The sequence below is a fragment of the Olea europaea genome, unplaced genomic scaffold, assembly GCF_002742605.1.
Source record: "Olea europaea var. sylvestris unplaced genomic scaffold, O_europaea_v1 scaffold261, whole genome shotgun sequence".
NCBI lineage: Eukaryota > Viridiplantae > Streptophyta > Magnoliopsida > Lamiales > Oleaceae > Olea > Olea europaea.
The window spans coordinates 231,008-246,057 of NW_019244422.1; the positions used below are offsets into that span (position 1 = coordinate 231,008).

At 30.9% G+C, this 15,050-nt stretch overlaps 2 protein-coding genes across 2 annotated transcripts; one reads left to right on the top strand and one right to left on the bottom strand.

Annotated features, from left to right (window-relative positions):
• Positions 1-3,743: 3,743 nt before the first annotated feature.
• LOC111383068 (probable CCR4-associated factor 1 homolog 11) lies at positions 3,744-4,951 on the top strand. Its single transcript, XM_023007136.1, has one exon. It carries the CDS (start codon positions 3,963-3,965, stop codon positions 4,812-4,814), a length of 852 nt encoding a protein of 283 aa, XP_022862904.1. The 5' UTR covers positions 3,744-3,962; the 3' UTR covers positions 4,815-4,951.
• Positions 4,952-9,463: 4,512 nt separating this feature from the next.
• LOC111383054 (putative B3 domain-containing protein Os03g0621600) lies at positions 9,464-10,445 on the bottom strand. Its single transcript, XM_023007114.1, has 5 exons — positions 10,430-10,445; positions 9,967-10,313; positions 9,803-9,879; positions 9,559-9,645; positions 9,464-9,467 (listed from the first exon to the last, which is right to left on the bottom strand). The coding sequence occupies exons 1-5, from the start codon at positions 10,443-10,445 to the stop codon at positions 9,464-9,466; spliced, it is 531 nt and encodes a 176-aa protein (XP_022862882.1).
• Positions 10,446-15,050: the final 4,605 nt, after the last annotated feature.

Sequence of the window (15,050 nt, forward strand, 5' to 3'; positions counted from 1 at the left end):
TTATTCAAATTTTTTTGTACTTTTCTGTTCTCCATTTTCATACGCTATGGCACGCCTTTTCAAATCAACTCATTTGCTTATATTATTATATTAAATATATAGTATAAGAGAGACAATGTGAATTTATGTAACACGCAACTTTTCATAAATCTCGCATTACTCCGTGCTGGCCACTTTTATAAGTAAAAAAAAAAAATCACTTTTAGTAAAAAAAAATGTAAAAATAAACATATTAACAAAAAATATTTCTAATATATGTAAAAATTACTTATATAAGTAAAAAAATTCGTTTAAAATTATTTAGAAGTAAAAAATAAAATAAAGTTATGCAAATTAAATGAAGAATATATAAATATTATTTAATTAAAATTGAAAATTTTACTTTATAAATAACTGGTTTTTTATCAATTTATTTAAATTTCTTTTTAATTCTTTTCTTTTTCAAATAAAATTTATTTAATTTTTTTTTTAAAATTCTTTTGCCCTACCAACCTTGAAGTGACTGTTGTATCGTCTGAAGAATAGGCCTGCTATTAGGGTTCTAATTCTTACACCAATAAGGGAGTTGGTCATCCAGTAAGTGTCACTTCAAGTTATTTTACGTGCAAACCTAAATTTGTTATTTAAATGTTTGTGTATGTGGATATTATCTTTCAATTTACAACTGCATGAGTTATTTTTGAACTACAAGTATAGCCTCTCGAATCGAAGTTGCTAAAGAAAAGCATTTTGCGAAATTCAATTTACAACTTATTTGCAATATCAGATTAAAAAAATCTTCATCTACATTAAACAAAAAATACAATAAATAATTAAAAATAAATTATCATTGACATATATACAATCACAACATTCATTATACTTATTTATAAGAATAAAAATAAATTATCGTGACATAAATATACAGTTAACCAAAAGATGAGAATCAAACAAACATTTCTTATTTTCAAATACTTTTTGTACAATCTATAAATTCTACACTAATAAAATCAAAATAAATACAAAATCCGTGCAACTCGCGAGATACAGACTAGTTACTAAATAAATTGTATATCTTCAGATTAGAATAGTGCCCCGAGTGGAGGTTTCCGCTTTGTTTGTTGTTTTGTTTTAAATTATTTGAATTAATTAATTAATTACATCCAACTAAAAGTTGATTCCTTATAATCTTATTTAATAATGCAAATTACTAACCAAATCATGCAGATTCTCTGCCACTAAAACCCTCTTAAATATTCATTAAATTACTTAAGGTTGTACTTTTTCTCAATAATTGGGATCCCATCCCCAACCCTATCGGAAAATATGGTCCTTGCCTCGAACCCATCCCGATTTCTATTTTTAATTTTATTCTAATTTTTAAATTCAAAAGGTATTTAAAAAATAAAAGTAAAAAAGTAAAGGGGGGAATGGGATGGAAATTTGGTATATTTTAACCTATCCTCACTCCCACCTCTCAAAAGTGTGTGTGTGTGTATTTGTTTAATTGAGTAGTCCTAAAAAGTAATTTTGAAATCGAATTTATAAAGGTAATTCTGTAGCTACAATAAGATTGAAACAAAATCACTTTGTCTGTTAATTTTTAACTCGAATGGAATCGACTCCGACAGTTCAATCAGTTTGAGTTGTTGTGTGTAAAATGTTCACCTCTACTGAAAAATATATAAGAAACATATTTACGAGTAAACGTTTCAATATTCTCTATTAAATTTTATCAAGTAAACTTCATAACGTTTCAAGTTCAATCTTTTTCTATATCATACATACTGAAAAATCTCCATATTCTATTTGTTTCTCTCGGCGAGCCTATAAACAACTAAACTTTTGAAAGTTGTTCGATCTTACGAGTTTAATAAAGTAGTAAATTTCTAATTTTAAATTATTAAAAATTGGTATTATTTTTTGTATTATTATACAATAAGTCGTAACGTAGTGGGCCGCATTTCAACGTAATAAGTCTGGCGTATTTGACTTATAGTTCAATGACTATAGACGGACAAAAAATTGAATATAACATCATTGAAGCACTATAATAATTGCCATAATTAAAGCACTAATCCCACGAGTACAAAACTATACCGTAAAAACTAAAATAGAAGCTATGTGAAAAAATTGACCAAATCCAAGGCGTTCAACTTTGACCTTACTTATTTATATGAAAGAATATGAGGCAAAATCTTATATATATATATGTCACATCAATGAGAAATCATTTTTTGAACGATTTTAACCTCTCTACAATTCAATTATTTCAATAATACTTTATTTTACATTTTTCTATATGTAATAAATACTGTAAAATTATCGTCATTTATGAAATTTTTGTTATTACTTCTTAATTAATTATCAATCACATTAATTTAGATTCAATGAATTTTCACTTGATGAATCTTAGATTACATGAATTTATAGTTATTATAGATGGATTTAGTCATATTCATGTGTCTGAAAATTTTAATGGGTGTTTAAATTTATGTATTAACAATTAATTTTTATGTATCAAATGTAATATAAAAAGATTGCTTATATATAGTATTTCATTATTTAAAAAAATTGAATAATATAAATTGAATTTTGAAAGTACAATTTGAGTATAATTTTTATCTCTTAAATTTCTATGCTAAATTAGATTTTCTTTAATTCGTCTGAGATTCATCAAATCCTCCAACAAATTGGTATCAAATATTACTTTCACATCACTTATAAAGTATTTTAAAATAATTTGTAATGCACGTTCAACTTTGACCAGTCATTTACAAATAGGAGAAGTAATAAGAGGATTAGTGGATCGGGATCCCACACAATGTATTAATAATAAATAAGCAGTGGCTATAAATGTGTAGTTAATATTAATATTTGACTTTGGCTCAATTATAAATTGATTTCCAAATAGTAGCTTACAACTCGGGCATTCTAGTCCACAAACAAATAGTCGACTCAGGCATCAAAATAAGGCCTAACTATAAGGATTGCAAATCTTCTTTGTTGATTGTCATGTTTGCTACACAATTTATGATGCTAGGGATCCTCAGAAGAGGTTATATCATAACATACTCATGTACTTGCTCAGTTAGTTGATTAACGTGACTTATTATAGACTAATATTAAAATTCTGGATACCAATGAGAAATCAGAAGAAACTTAGAAACTCATAATGATTTGATTGTTTTTTCATTTTTAATCCTGTTCAATATTACATATATTAGACTATCAATGACGTTACAAACTTGTAAGTTCCTCCATAGCTTGTGTTGTGTGCTTGAAAGATTCTCGAGTTGCTATTTCGTAGTTCATTAGACTTTCAAACTGATCTCGAGATTAAGGGACACATGAAGACAATCAATAACACTAGAGGTGTTCACGTGAACCTACTCAATAACACTCGATACATTTTCGAGCCGCCTCTAAGTTGGGAAATAGTGACACGTATAGAGACAAAAGGACAAGGGTTTAATCAAGAAAAAAAGGATAAAGTCATTTGTACATTGTTTTCCTTACATCATGCTAGATATTCCAATAATTTTCAAATTAAAATGGACGAGAATGTGTGTTAGGTTTGAAAATTGTCCAATGATGTCAAGACACATGGCACAATATAAAGAATAATATAAAAATTAATGTACAAGTACATGATTCAAAAAAAAAAAGTTCTCAGTGGTGAACGAAGATAACAGATCACCATTGATTAAAACATCCCCCAAAATTATACTTTATTTATTAACTGTATCCCAAATTACAATCCCGTGTTCTCTGACTAGGAAAGTAAGAACACTGTTTTTTCCCACTTGCACCTTAAATTATTTGTTCAAATCCCTTCCAAGAAACCTCTATAAAATCAATCTCAATTTCCCACTTTTCCTTGCCAAGAAGCAAATCCAAAGTTTTTTCTCTCTATTTGATCACGGATCCAAAAATTTCTTAATATATTTCCAAATTCGTGAATCCAGTCAAAATCCCAGTTCATGGATCTCGAAATTCTGAAACGGAATAGCGAATCTATAATAATCCGTGAAGTGTGGTCCGAAAATCTCGAATCCGAATTCAGATTGATCTCAACCCTAATCGATGAATACCCTTTCATTTCAATGGATACAGAATTTCCGGGTGTTATTTTCAAATCCTCAGGGGTGGAATCCAAGCACCACCACAATCGCCATGGTAGGTCATCGCCGTCTCATCACTACCAGATCCTTAAGTCAAACGTCGACGTTTTGAATTTAATTCAGCTTGGTCTAACTCTTTCTGATGCTTCCGGGAATTTACCGGATCTGGGATCCAGCAACCGGTTTATCTGGCAGTTCAATTTCTCAGACTTTGACGTGGAGCGTGACCTACAAGCGCCGGACTCGATCGAGTTGTTGAAGAATCACGGGATTGACTTTAAGAAAAATCGGGTTTCCGGGATAGACTCGGCGGTTTTTGCTGAGTTGATGATGAGTTCGGGTCTCGTGTGTAATGACTCAGTGAGCTGGGTCACGTTCCATAGCGCGTACGACTTCGGTTACCTTGTGAAGATTCTCACGCGCCGACTGTTGCCGACGGATTTGACCAACTTTTTACAAATTATCAGGGTCTTTTTCGGGAATAACGTGTACGATGTGAAATATTTGATCCGATTCTGCGAGAGTCTTTATGGCGGTCTGGACCGGGTTGCCAGCTCTTTGAAAATAGATCGGGTTGTGGGTAAGTGCCATCAGGCCGGTTCAGATAGCTTGCTGACGTGGCACGCCTTTCAAAAGATTAGAGATGTTTACTTTGCAAAGCGTGGGCATGAGCAATACGCCGGCGTTTTATATGGATTAGAAGTGTCTTGACTAGACTTTAGAGATTGGGATTAAGGGTATAATAATTCTTTGTTAATAATCAATTATAATCTAAGAAATTAAATTAATTATCCATCTTCATATTCTATTTCAATCGAGATAGTTCAATGTATTAGTGTTTTACTTTAGAGGGTCTAAAATACTTTTAAGAAAGTTTTAGGTTAATATACAAACGTAACGTTGCAAACTGCGAACCTAATTCCTCATAATCAGTGAGAAGTATGAAAATTGTGTAGTATGCGATAGAGAAACAAAGCTCAACATTTATATGGCATAAGAGAGCTCGATAAATTGTATGCGAAACCCAAATATATAGTAGCCCAAAAACCTTGCATGAAAAGGTATTTGTAGGAGTAACATAAATGATATAACTAAACAAGAAGAGATTAATTCATATAGAATTTCGAGAGTTCGACAAGAAAACATGACTAGATAACTTATATATATATAAATAAATAATTACTTCTAGTCTATGCTAAATAAATATAATGGACTTTGAGGGCTTTTCAAATCATCTTAGTGAAATAAATATAGTGATGGTATCATCTACTAATCAAGTAATTATTCAAGGGGTAGTAAATACTAAAAGCCCGTTTGGTCCCCATTTTTTAAAAGGAAAAATTTCAGAAGTAAGAGATTAATTATGATAGATTTCAAAATTAAGAAAACAAGTTTCAAAATTCAAAAATCAGATTTTTGTTAAAATTTATTTATGATTTAATATTTAATTAATTATTTTATTAATTTAATATATTTAGGTCACAGTTTTTTGTCACGATTATCTAATTAATTAGTCATAAATTAATTTTTAGTCACAACTTATCAAAAAATTATTCATAACTTATTTCTCGATCACAGATTGAAAATTTTATAGGTCGTAGAATATTTTTCGATCACGAATGAAAAAAATTTACAAGTCACGAATTATTCATCTTTCACATATCAGATTAATTTTAGTCACAGCTTATCAAAATTATTGGTCGTAATTTATTTCTTGGTCATAGATTGAAAATTTTATAGGTCACAGAATATTTTTCGATCATGAATCCAAAAATGTTACAGGTCATAGAATATTCATCGGTCACATATTCAAAATTTTATTGGTCACAATTCATTTACTCATTATAAATTATTGAATTAATTGGTCACAATTAATTTTTCGATCACAACTTAATCAATTGTGACTCACAGTCACAATTTTCATGTCACATATCCAATTGCGAGTCACAATCGAGAGTCATAGATACAGTCACAATTTTCAGCACAACCACCATCGCTACCACCGTAGCCAGCAAAACCCACCCCAAATTGCATCCACCCATTTTTTTAAATCGCCACCGCAAATGCCACAGCCAGCACCGCCAATGTCACCCATTTCCACAACCACCACATTCACCACCACAACAGAGTCAAGCAATTTATTGGTCACGAACACTATTGATCCACCCGATCGACGCCGACGCTACCGCCACCAACACCATGTCGCCATCAGCCCATTGCCTGCATCGCATCCAACAACCAAGAAAAAATCAACACCACGATCTGCAGCTATGCCATTGCGATTTGCAAGCCTCCGACGACACTCACACACCACCACAGCCACCTTGACCGCTAGATCAGACACCATTGCAACACCTTAAACAACCCATTGTAACACTTCAAACAAATCACAGACATCCCTCTGAGTCACCACCACCACACAACTCATAGTGGATCTACTGCAGAAATAGGAGAGGAGAGAAGAGAAGAGAAGAGAGAGAGTCATCTGCATCATTGGAGTAGAGAGTGGTGAGGGCGACATTGCTTCAATTGGCTTCACTCCGACGCCAGCGATCCACTTGTTATTTTCCCCTGTTGATAGTCAGCAGTTGAGAGGTGAGATGAGAGAGAAATGAAGAGAGAGTGTGAGATGAGAGAGAAAGTAGAGAATGAGATGAGAGAGAAAGAAGAGAGAGAGAGAGAGAGAGCGAAAATTTTGGGAATTAATTAGGGTTTGTATCTAATGAAGTATACATATTTAGTAAAAATATTTATTTAAAAAAATATTAATTAAAATAAAATATCTGATTTTTAAAAGATTAAACTATCTTATTTTAGAATTGTGAATTTTCAAAGTATGGAATTTTGTAATTTCCACTTTTTCTAACTACTTATGGAAAGATGAATAAAATTCACAGCTGCAGGATGTTCCTGGTTCTAGTAGTGGCCAGAAAGCACTATTTCAACAAATTCAATCAGTGGGAACATCCAGAAAAAAAAAGATAAATAAGAAAATAAAGTATTCAGGTTATCCGTTAGAAGACTATCTCATGGAAAGATATACAACAATAAGAGAGTGGGTGGTGCGGAATTCTTCTAGGTAAGAAATTTGATTGTATTTTATTGATTGTATTACATTGATTTAGTATTAATTTAAACTACAATATATACATATAGTGCATACTGGAAAATTCTAGGAAGTGACAACTTATATGGAAGAGATACAATAAAAACTATAATGGATGCAACCAAAGATATCAATATTGAGATTAGTGAAGTTTATAACTCTGGCTTAATTAATTTTATTACACTCAACATATCTAATTTATTTCTATTTATTGTATTAGCATATAGAAATGAAATTAAAGCTATTGAGAGAGTTGATCAATGAAGGTTACACGAGGGGTATACCCCGCATCTTCATTGTTTTTTCTAAATACTATTAACAATATTTTGAGCTATTTGAAATTTTAAATAAAATATATATTATTTTGGTTAAAGATTAGTACAAGAAACAAAAAAATATTATCTCTTTTTCTCATTTTTTGTTCCAACAAAATCTTACAAAACATTACGAATCTTGCAGAGTCATGAGAATCCTGTAAGAAGGTGCCAAAATCACTGCACATATTATGTCTATTTCTACAACTGTGGGAATACTTTGTTTATTCTACGTGTGAACCTCTCGTCAAATCATTGAAAAAAACAATGTACATTTCTTTAGTTTAAATACCTTCACATACCATTTGTTCTCACCAAAATTTTTTTAATATTTTTACCTGCCACTTACACCAGCCCAACTTTGCTCAAAAAATTCAGGCATCGTCTATTCTTTTTTCTTAGCTTTTTAGATAGATTTTTAGTTTTACATAATGTCTAATTTCCATGTTTAATTGTGTCTTAAATCATATGATACATGTAATTCTTTCTAAATTTAGTCGACACAAAAATGGATGTGCCACATAGCTTCTCCAAAATCATCGATGTTTTACTAAATCATAACATTCGTTTTGTAAGTTATATAATAATTTCTTTTTCCAGAATTTTTAAAATCTTTTATTAATATTAATGTACAATTTATATTTTTTTTCGTATTTGTAGATGCTTCCTACATCTTTTATCAATTACTGAGAACCAGAATTAGGTAACACACTATGATTAACTGCATATGATGGTATAATTATCATAGTACAGTTAAAAAGGATTGACGGAGAAATATATCTGGCTAATGGATGGGAAGAATTTTTCGATCATCATAACTTACAGGATGGTTATGTTGTAATATTTAAATCTAATGAAAATTTAATGTTGAATATGAGGATATTTGATCATACTAGAGCAGAGATTACATATGACTCCAATTATGAAGTAGACGACGATTTAAATATGGATAATCTTGCGTTTGAAGTAAAATTAACGCTGGATCATAACAACCATCGAGAAATTGTTGGTGTTATTTTTAATACGGCATTCTGTATTTAGTTATTCCACATTATTCTTAATATTAGTAAATCATTAATCCGTGTTTTTCAATCTATACCAGAAAGGTTTGCAAAACACTATTTGCCAAGACATGTGTAAAATATTCGAATCCTCGACTCTTTACTTCACTACTGGGATATCACTGCAAATTCAAGAGGAAATGGTGTAATGCGCCAACTTAGTGTAGGTTGGGCAGATTTTCTGGCAGACAAGCAGCTACAAATTGGCGATACATGTGCATTTGAACTATTATATAGGGAATCTCCAATATTTATGGTTTACAAAAAAAAAAAACCATAATAATAGGACTCTAATACGTCTATAAAACATTTTTTTACGGATGATATTCCTAGCCAATAATGTTTATTTTTTATGTTTATGCAGCAGTTAATTATCTCATCGACAGTTTCATAGACTATATTTTTTCCTTTCTTTTTACTGCAGTGTTTTTAACTAAAATATAACATTCTTTTTGCCTATAGTATTGATGTTTTTGGTTAATTCTACAACTATCAGAATTTATCCTCTCGTATTTGAGTATATTGGGAATTAGACATTTGGTTATGCATAAGAGATCGTGTATAACTCTCTCGAGAAAGTGTTGCTATTTTGCTGAATTTGAATTTTGACTTCCAAATAAATGGTTAACGAAGATAATATATATTTTTTAAAGAAAATAATATAGATTATATTGAGCAAATTATCGGCAGTTTTATTATGTTGATATATATATTTTTTCTTTGCTTTCTTAAGCTTCAAATTTATTTACATTTGAGTTTTTGTTCCATAACCCAATTATCAACCTCTCACATTATTTGGTTTTCTTTATTTAATAATCGATAGTTTTACGGACAAAATTGTTGCGTAAAGTTATTTAACATATCATTTTATTTTGATTATTACCTGGTTTCACCATACCTATTCTGAATATTACTTCTGAAATACTGCTTGATTTCACCATACCCATTCCGTTTATTGTTTGAATTCACCATACCCATTCTGATTGTTGCTTGAATTCACCATGCCGTTCTGATTGCTTTCCATATCCATTCTATTATTGTTTGATTGCGCTAACCATACCCTGGTTATTGTTTGATTCCACCATACTCAACAATCTATATCTGTACTCAAAAAGTTCGAAAAATTTATTTGCTTGCGTAGTTAATAGAAGTTTACTTGGTAATACCCATAGCTGTAAGGTTGATTTGACCATAGCTGTAAGGTTGATTTGATCTTACTTCCTAGTAGTGAAGTAAAGAGTCGAGGATTCGAACATTTTGCACATGTCTTGGCACATGGTACTTCCTGGTATAGACTGAAAAACACGGATTAATGATTTACTAATATTAAGAATGATGTGGAATAAGTAAATGCAGAATGACGTATTAAAAATAACACCTACAATTTCTCGATGGTTGTTATGATCCAGCGTTAGTTTTACTTCAAACGCAGAATTATCCATATTTAAATCGTCGTCGTTTACTTCATAATTGGAGCTATATGTAATCTCTGCTCTAGAATGATCAAATATCCTCATATTCAACATTGAATCTCCGTTAGATTCAAATACTACAACATAACCATCCTGTAAGTTATGATGATCGAAAAATTCTTCCCATCCATTAGCCAAATATATTTCTCCGTCAATTCTTTCTAACTGTACTGTGACGGTTATACCATCATATGCAGTTAATCGTAGTGTGTTACCTAATTCTGGTTCCAGTGATTGATAAAAGATGTAGGAAACATCTACAAATACGAAAAAAAATATAAGTTGTACATTAATATTAATAAATATTTTTAAAAATCTAGAAAAAGAAATTATTATATAACATACAAAACGAATGTTATGATTTTGGAGAAACTATGTGGTACATCCATTTTTATGTCTACTGAATTTAGAAAAAATTACATACATCATATGATTTAAAATACAATTAAATATTGAAAATTAGACAATATGTAAAACTAAAATCTATCTAAAAAGGTAAGAAAAAAATAATAGACAACACCTGAATTTTTTTAGCAAAGTTGGTCTGGTGTAAGTGGTAGGTAAAAATATTTCAATTTTTTTGGTGAGAATAAATGGTATGTGAAGGTATTTAAGCTAAAGAAATGTACGTTGCTTTTGTCAATGATTTGATGAAAGGTTCACATGTAGAATAGACAAAATATTCCCACAGTTGTAGAAATAGACATAATATGTATAGTGATTTTGGCACCTCCTTACAGGATTCTCATGACTCTGTAAGATTTATAATGCTTTACAAGATTTTGTGAGAACAAAAAATGAAAAAAGAGATAATATTTTTGTTTCTTGTACTAATCTTTAACCAAAACAATATATATTTTATTTAAAATTTCATATAACTCAAAATATTGTTGATAGTATTTAGAGAAAGCAATGAAGATGCAGGGTTTACCCCTCGTGCGAGTGATGTCGTATCCTACAGATTTGTGCGAGTACCGCACGAGGGGGGACATTCCGCACATTTATGTGCGGGGGTAACCGCACTTTGTGAGGGTGTATGGGCTACCTCGCACAATTATGTGCGGGTACCTATGCGCACAATTTGTGCGGGCCTACCCCGCACAATTATGTGCATTTTTGTGCGGGCTACCCCCGTACAAATTGTGCTGCGGTAAGCAGTGTAGCCCCGCACATTCTCCGTGTGCAAACGGGAAAATAGATATCTTCGCACAGCAAGTTAGCACCAAATTCCTGTGAAAGTTGAAAATGGGAGTTTCTTACATTTTGTTAATACTCAAATGTGGAAGAAAGAAAAAATTGCTTATCATTGTGCGAGTGCGGACACACCACACATTTTCTGTGGGCACATCCCCCACATTTTAATTATAGTTTCATAGCTATACTAATTTTCAATTTTATGATTAGTTTTCATTAAGCATTATTGTTTTGTTAGTTGTTTATCAACGTGAATTTCAACTTACCATCTTAAAAAGTTTTAATTTTGACAACTAAATATAAGAAATCATGTCACTTACAAAATAAGTTTTTGTAGGTATAGATTACTTGGATGAAAATAAATCTAAATAGAAGACAAAAATAAATATAATATTTATCAAAAAAGCTTGCAACAATAATTGATATTATCTAGCACCCATAAAGCAAACCAAACATCCTGATGTATATATCATTTCTAATCTAGACAGTTTAAACACTACATGATTTAAAAGAAGAGAATAGTTGTTGCCAAAAACTTCTCAAATATCTCAATCATCATCCACCCATTTTTTTTTCTTTTAGTGCAGAAGAACTTGTGTCATTTATGTCTCCATCACAAGTTACCTTTAAATCTGAATACTTGAAAACTTGGTTTGCCTCAGGTAACCAATTTTTGAAAAGAGTATGCTCCAATAATTTTCCTATGCACCAACATTTCCTTGACTTTCTTCTCATAAATTTGAATGTCCATATGCTGCATAAATTAAATTGATTTAGATACTCTGAAAAAAAAAGTTTTGAAGTAGAACGTCACTTATATTTTGAATAACAATTTCAAAATGCTAATCAGTTAGAATTCTTACAAAAATGATCAACTACATTCCACTCATCAACTTCTAAAAGTGCTACCTTCATATTCTGCAAAGGAATATTAGATAGTATATTTCTGTAAAAAATAATTCCAGAGTCAAAAAGACTAATATTCTAAAATCAACATTCTATCATAAATATTAGCTGTTGGAATGAATTCTATGTTTACATTCTTCTTAGATTAAAATTGATTTTAAGCTCCTTCAAAACAGTTAACTGTCATGAATCAAGTTCAAATTTTCATTATAAACAATATTTTTTGTACAACAACCATGTGATTTATTTTTGCTAGAAGGTTTGATCAAAACTTTTATATCTTTTCTTGTACTAGCTCGGGATAATACAACATACAATTGATCATGGGAAAATACATCTTCCGGAAGATATAAGCCAACAAAATCTAGAGTTTGACCTTAAACTTTGTTAATAGTCATTGTAAAACAAGGACGAAGTGGAAATTGAGTTCTTTTGAAGGGTATTGATTGTTTATCACCTTCAAGTGGAATAAATGGAATTCTAGGTAAAAAAAAAAAAACTTGCTGTCCCTGACATTCTCCTGTTCCAATTTCAGCCAAAATCACATTTTGTCTAAATTCACGACAAATCAGTCTTGTTCCATTACATAAACCTTCTGCAGGATTAATATTTCTAAGCAACATAACTGGACAATTTCATTTCAGCACAAGTTCATGTGGAAGAATACCATTCGGAGTTAGACAATTTAAAAAGTCTTCATGAAAAAATCCTTCACTTTTATCAATTATTTCATCAAAACTAAAATAAGTAAACTTCTCTCCTGAAATTTCTTTTAGCAACATGTTGTTTACTAAATCCACATATTCATTTTTTGGGGTTAAAATAACTCTATTTATCATAATATTTAGATTGTCTCCATATGTTTGGAAATTGGGAAATACAATGTTAATTAATTCCTTCAGTGATTTAAACTCATCTTCAAACTTGATGGTGATATTTTGAGGAAGCATAATCATCTGGCATTAATGTTCTTTCTCAATTCCATTCCCAATTTTCAGCAAATATTCAGAAAATGAAGGATCTAATTTAGCTTTCATATTTTAAATCAATGGTAGTTGTGTGAAAGAAGGCCACAGATGTGAAAAAACTAAACTTGCCTTCATTATATCCTCTTTTATTCCTCTCTGTACTACTGGTAAAACTTGACCAAAATCTCCTCGACACACAATGACTTTTCCACCAAACAGCATTGGACATTCAGTAATATCTTGTAACATTTTATCCAAAACTTCAAAAGCATATTTATGAACCATTGGCGCCTCATCCCATATAATTAGTTTAGAAATTGACAAAAGTTTACCAAGTGCAGATTGTTTACTCACCGAACAGCACATATCAGAACTTATTTGAAGTGAAATTTTAAATCGTGAATGTCGGGGTAGCACGCACAAATCCCGCACATTTGTGCGGGCTACCCGCACAAATTGTGCGCACAGGTACCCACACATAATTGTGTGGGGTAGCCTGCACACCCTCACAAAGTACGGTTACCCTGGCACATAAATGTGCAAAATGTCCCCCCTCGTGCGGTACCCACACAAATCTGTAGGACACGACATTACTCGCACAAGGGGTATACCCCACATCTTCATTACTTTTTCTAAATACTATCAACAATATTTTGATTTACATGAAATTTTAAATAAAATATATATTATTTTGGTTAATGATTAGTACAAGAAACAAAAAAAAAAGTATTATCTCTTTCTTTCATTTTTTGTTCCCAAAAAATCTTGCAAAATATTACAAATCTTGTAGAGTCATGAGAATCCTGTTAGAAGGTGCCAAAATCACTGCACATATTATGTCTATTTCTACAACTGTGAAAATGCTTTGTCTATTCTACGTGTGAACCTCTCATCAAATCATTGAAAAAGTAACGTACATTTCTTTAGCTTTAATATCTTCATATACCATTTGTTCTCACCAAAAAAATTTAAATATTTTTACATGCCACTAACACTAGCCCAACTTTGCTCAAAAAATTCAGGTGTTGTCTATTCTTTTTTTCTTACCTTTTTAGATAGATTTTTAGTTTTACATAATGTCTAATTTTCAATATTTAATTGTGTTTTAAATCATATGATGTATGTAATTCTTTCTAAATTTAGTAGACACAAAAATGGATGTGCCACATAGTTTCTCCAAAATCATTGATGTTTTACTAAATCATAACATTTGTTTTGTAAGTTATATAATAATTTCTTTTTTCAGATTTTTTAAAATCTTTTATTAATATTAATGTACAACTTATATTTTTTTCGTATTTGTAGATGCTTCCTACATCTTTTATCAATTACTGGGAACCAGAATTAGGTAACACACTACGATTAACTGCATATGATGGTATAATTGTCACAGTACAGTTAGAAGGAATTGACGGAGAAATATATCTGGCTAATGGATGGGAAGAATTTTTCGATCATCTTAAGTTACAAGATGGTTATGTTATAGTATTTGAATCTAATGAAAATTCAATGTTGAATATGAGGATATTTGATCATTCTAGAGCAGAGATTACATATGGCTCCAATTATGAATTAGACGACGACGATTTAAATATGGATAATCCTGTGTTTGAAGTAAAACTAACGCTGGATCATAACAACCATCGAGAAATTGTAGATTTTATTTTTAATACGTCATTCTATATTTACCTATTCCACATCATTCTTAATAATAGTAAAACATTAATCTGTGTTTTTCAGTCTATACCAGAAAGGCTTGCAAAACACCATTTGCTAAGACATGCGTAAAATATTCGAATCCTCGACTCTTTACTTCACTACTGGAATATCACTGCAAATTCCAGAGGAAATGGTGTAATGCACTAGTTTAGTGTAGGTTGGGCAGATTTTCTAGCATAAAAGCAGCTACAAATTGGCAATACATGT

Excerpts from the sequence above, each read along its gene's own strand:
- LOC111383068 (XM_023007136.1), top strand. The coding sequence starts at position 3,963 with ATGGATCTCGAAATTCTGAAACGGAATAGCGAATCTATAATAATCCGT.
- LOC111383054 (XM_023007114.1), bottom strand. Across the intron at positions 9,880-9,966 it reads ATAACAACCATCGAGAAATT|TCTATACCAGGAAGTACCAT; the intron begins GTAGGTGTTATT and ends CGTGTTTTTCAG. Across the intron at positions 9,646-9,802 it reads CTTTACTTCACTACTAGGAA|GGTATGGTTAGCGCAATCAA; the intron begins GTAAGATCAAAT and ends AACAATAACCAG.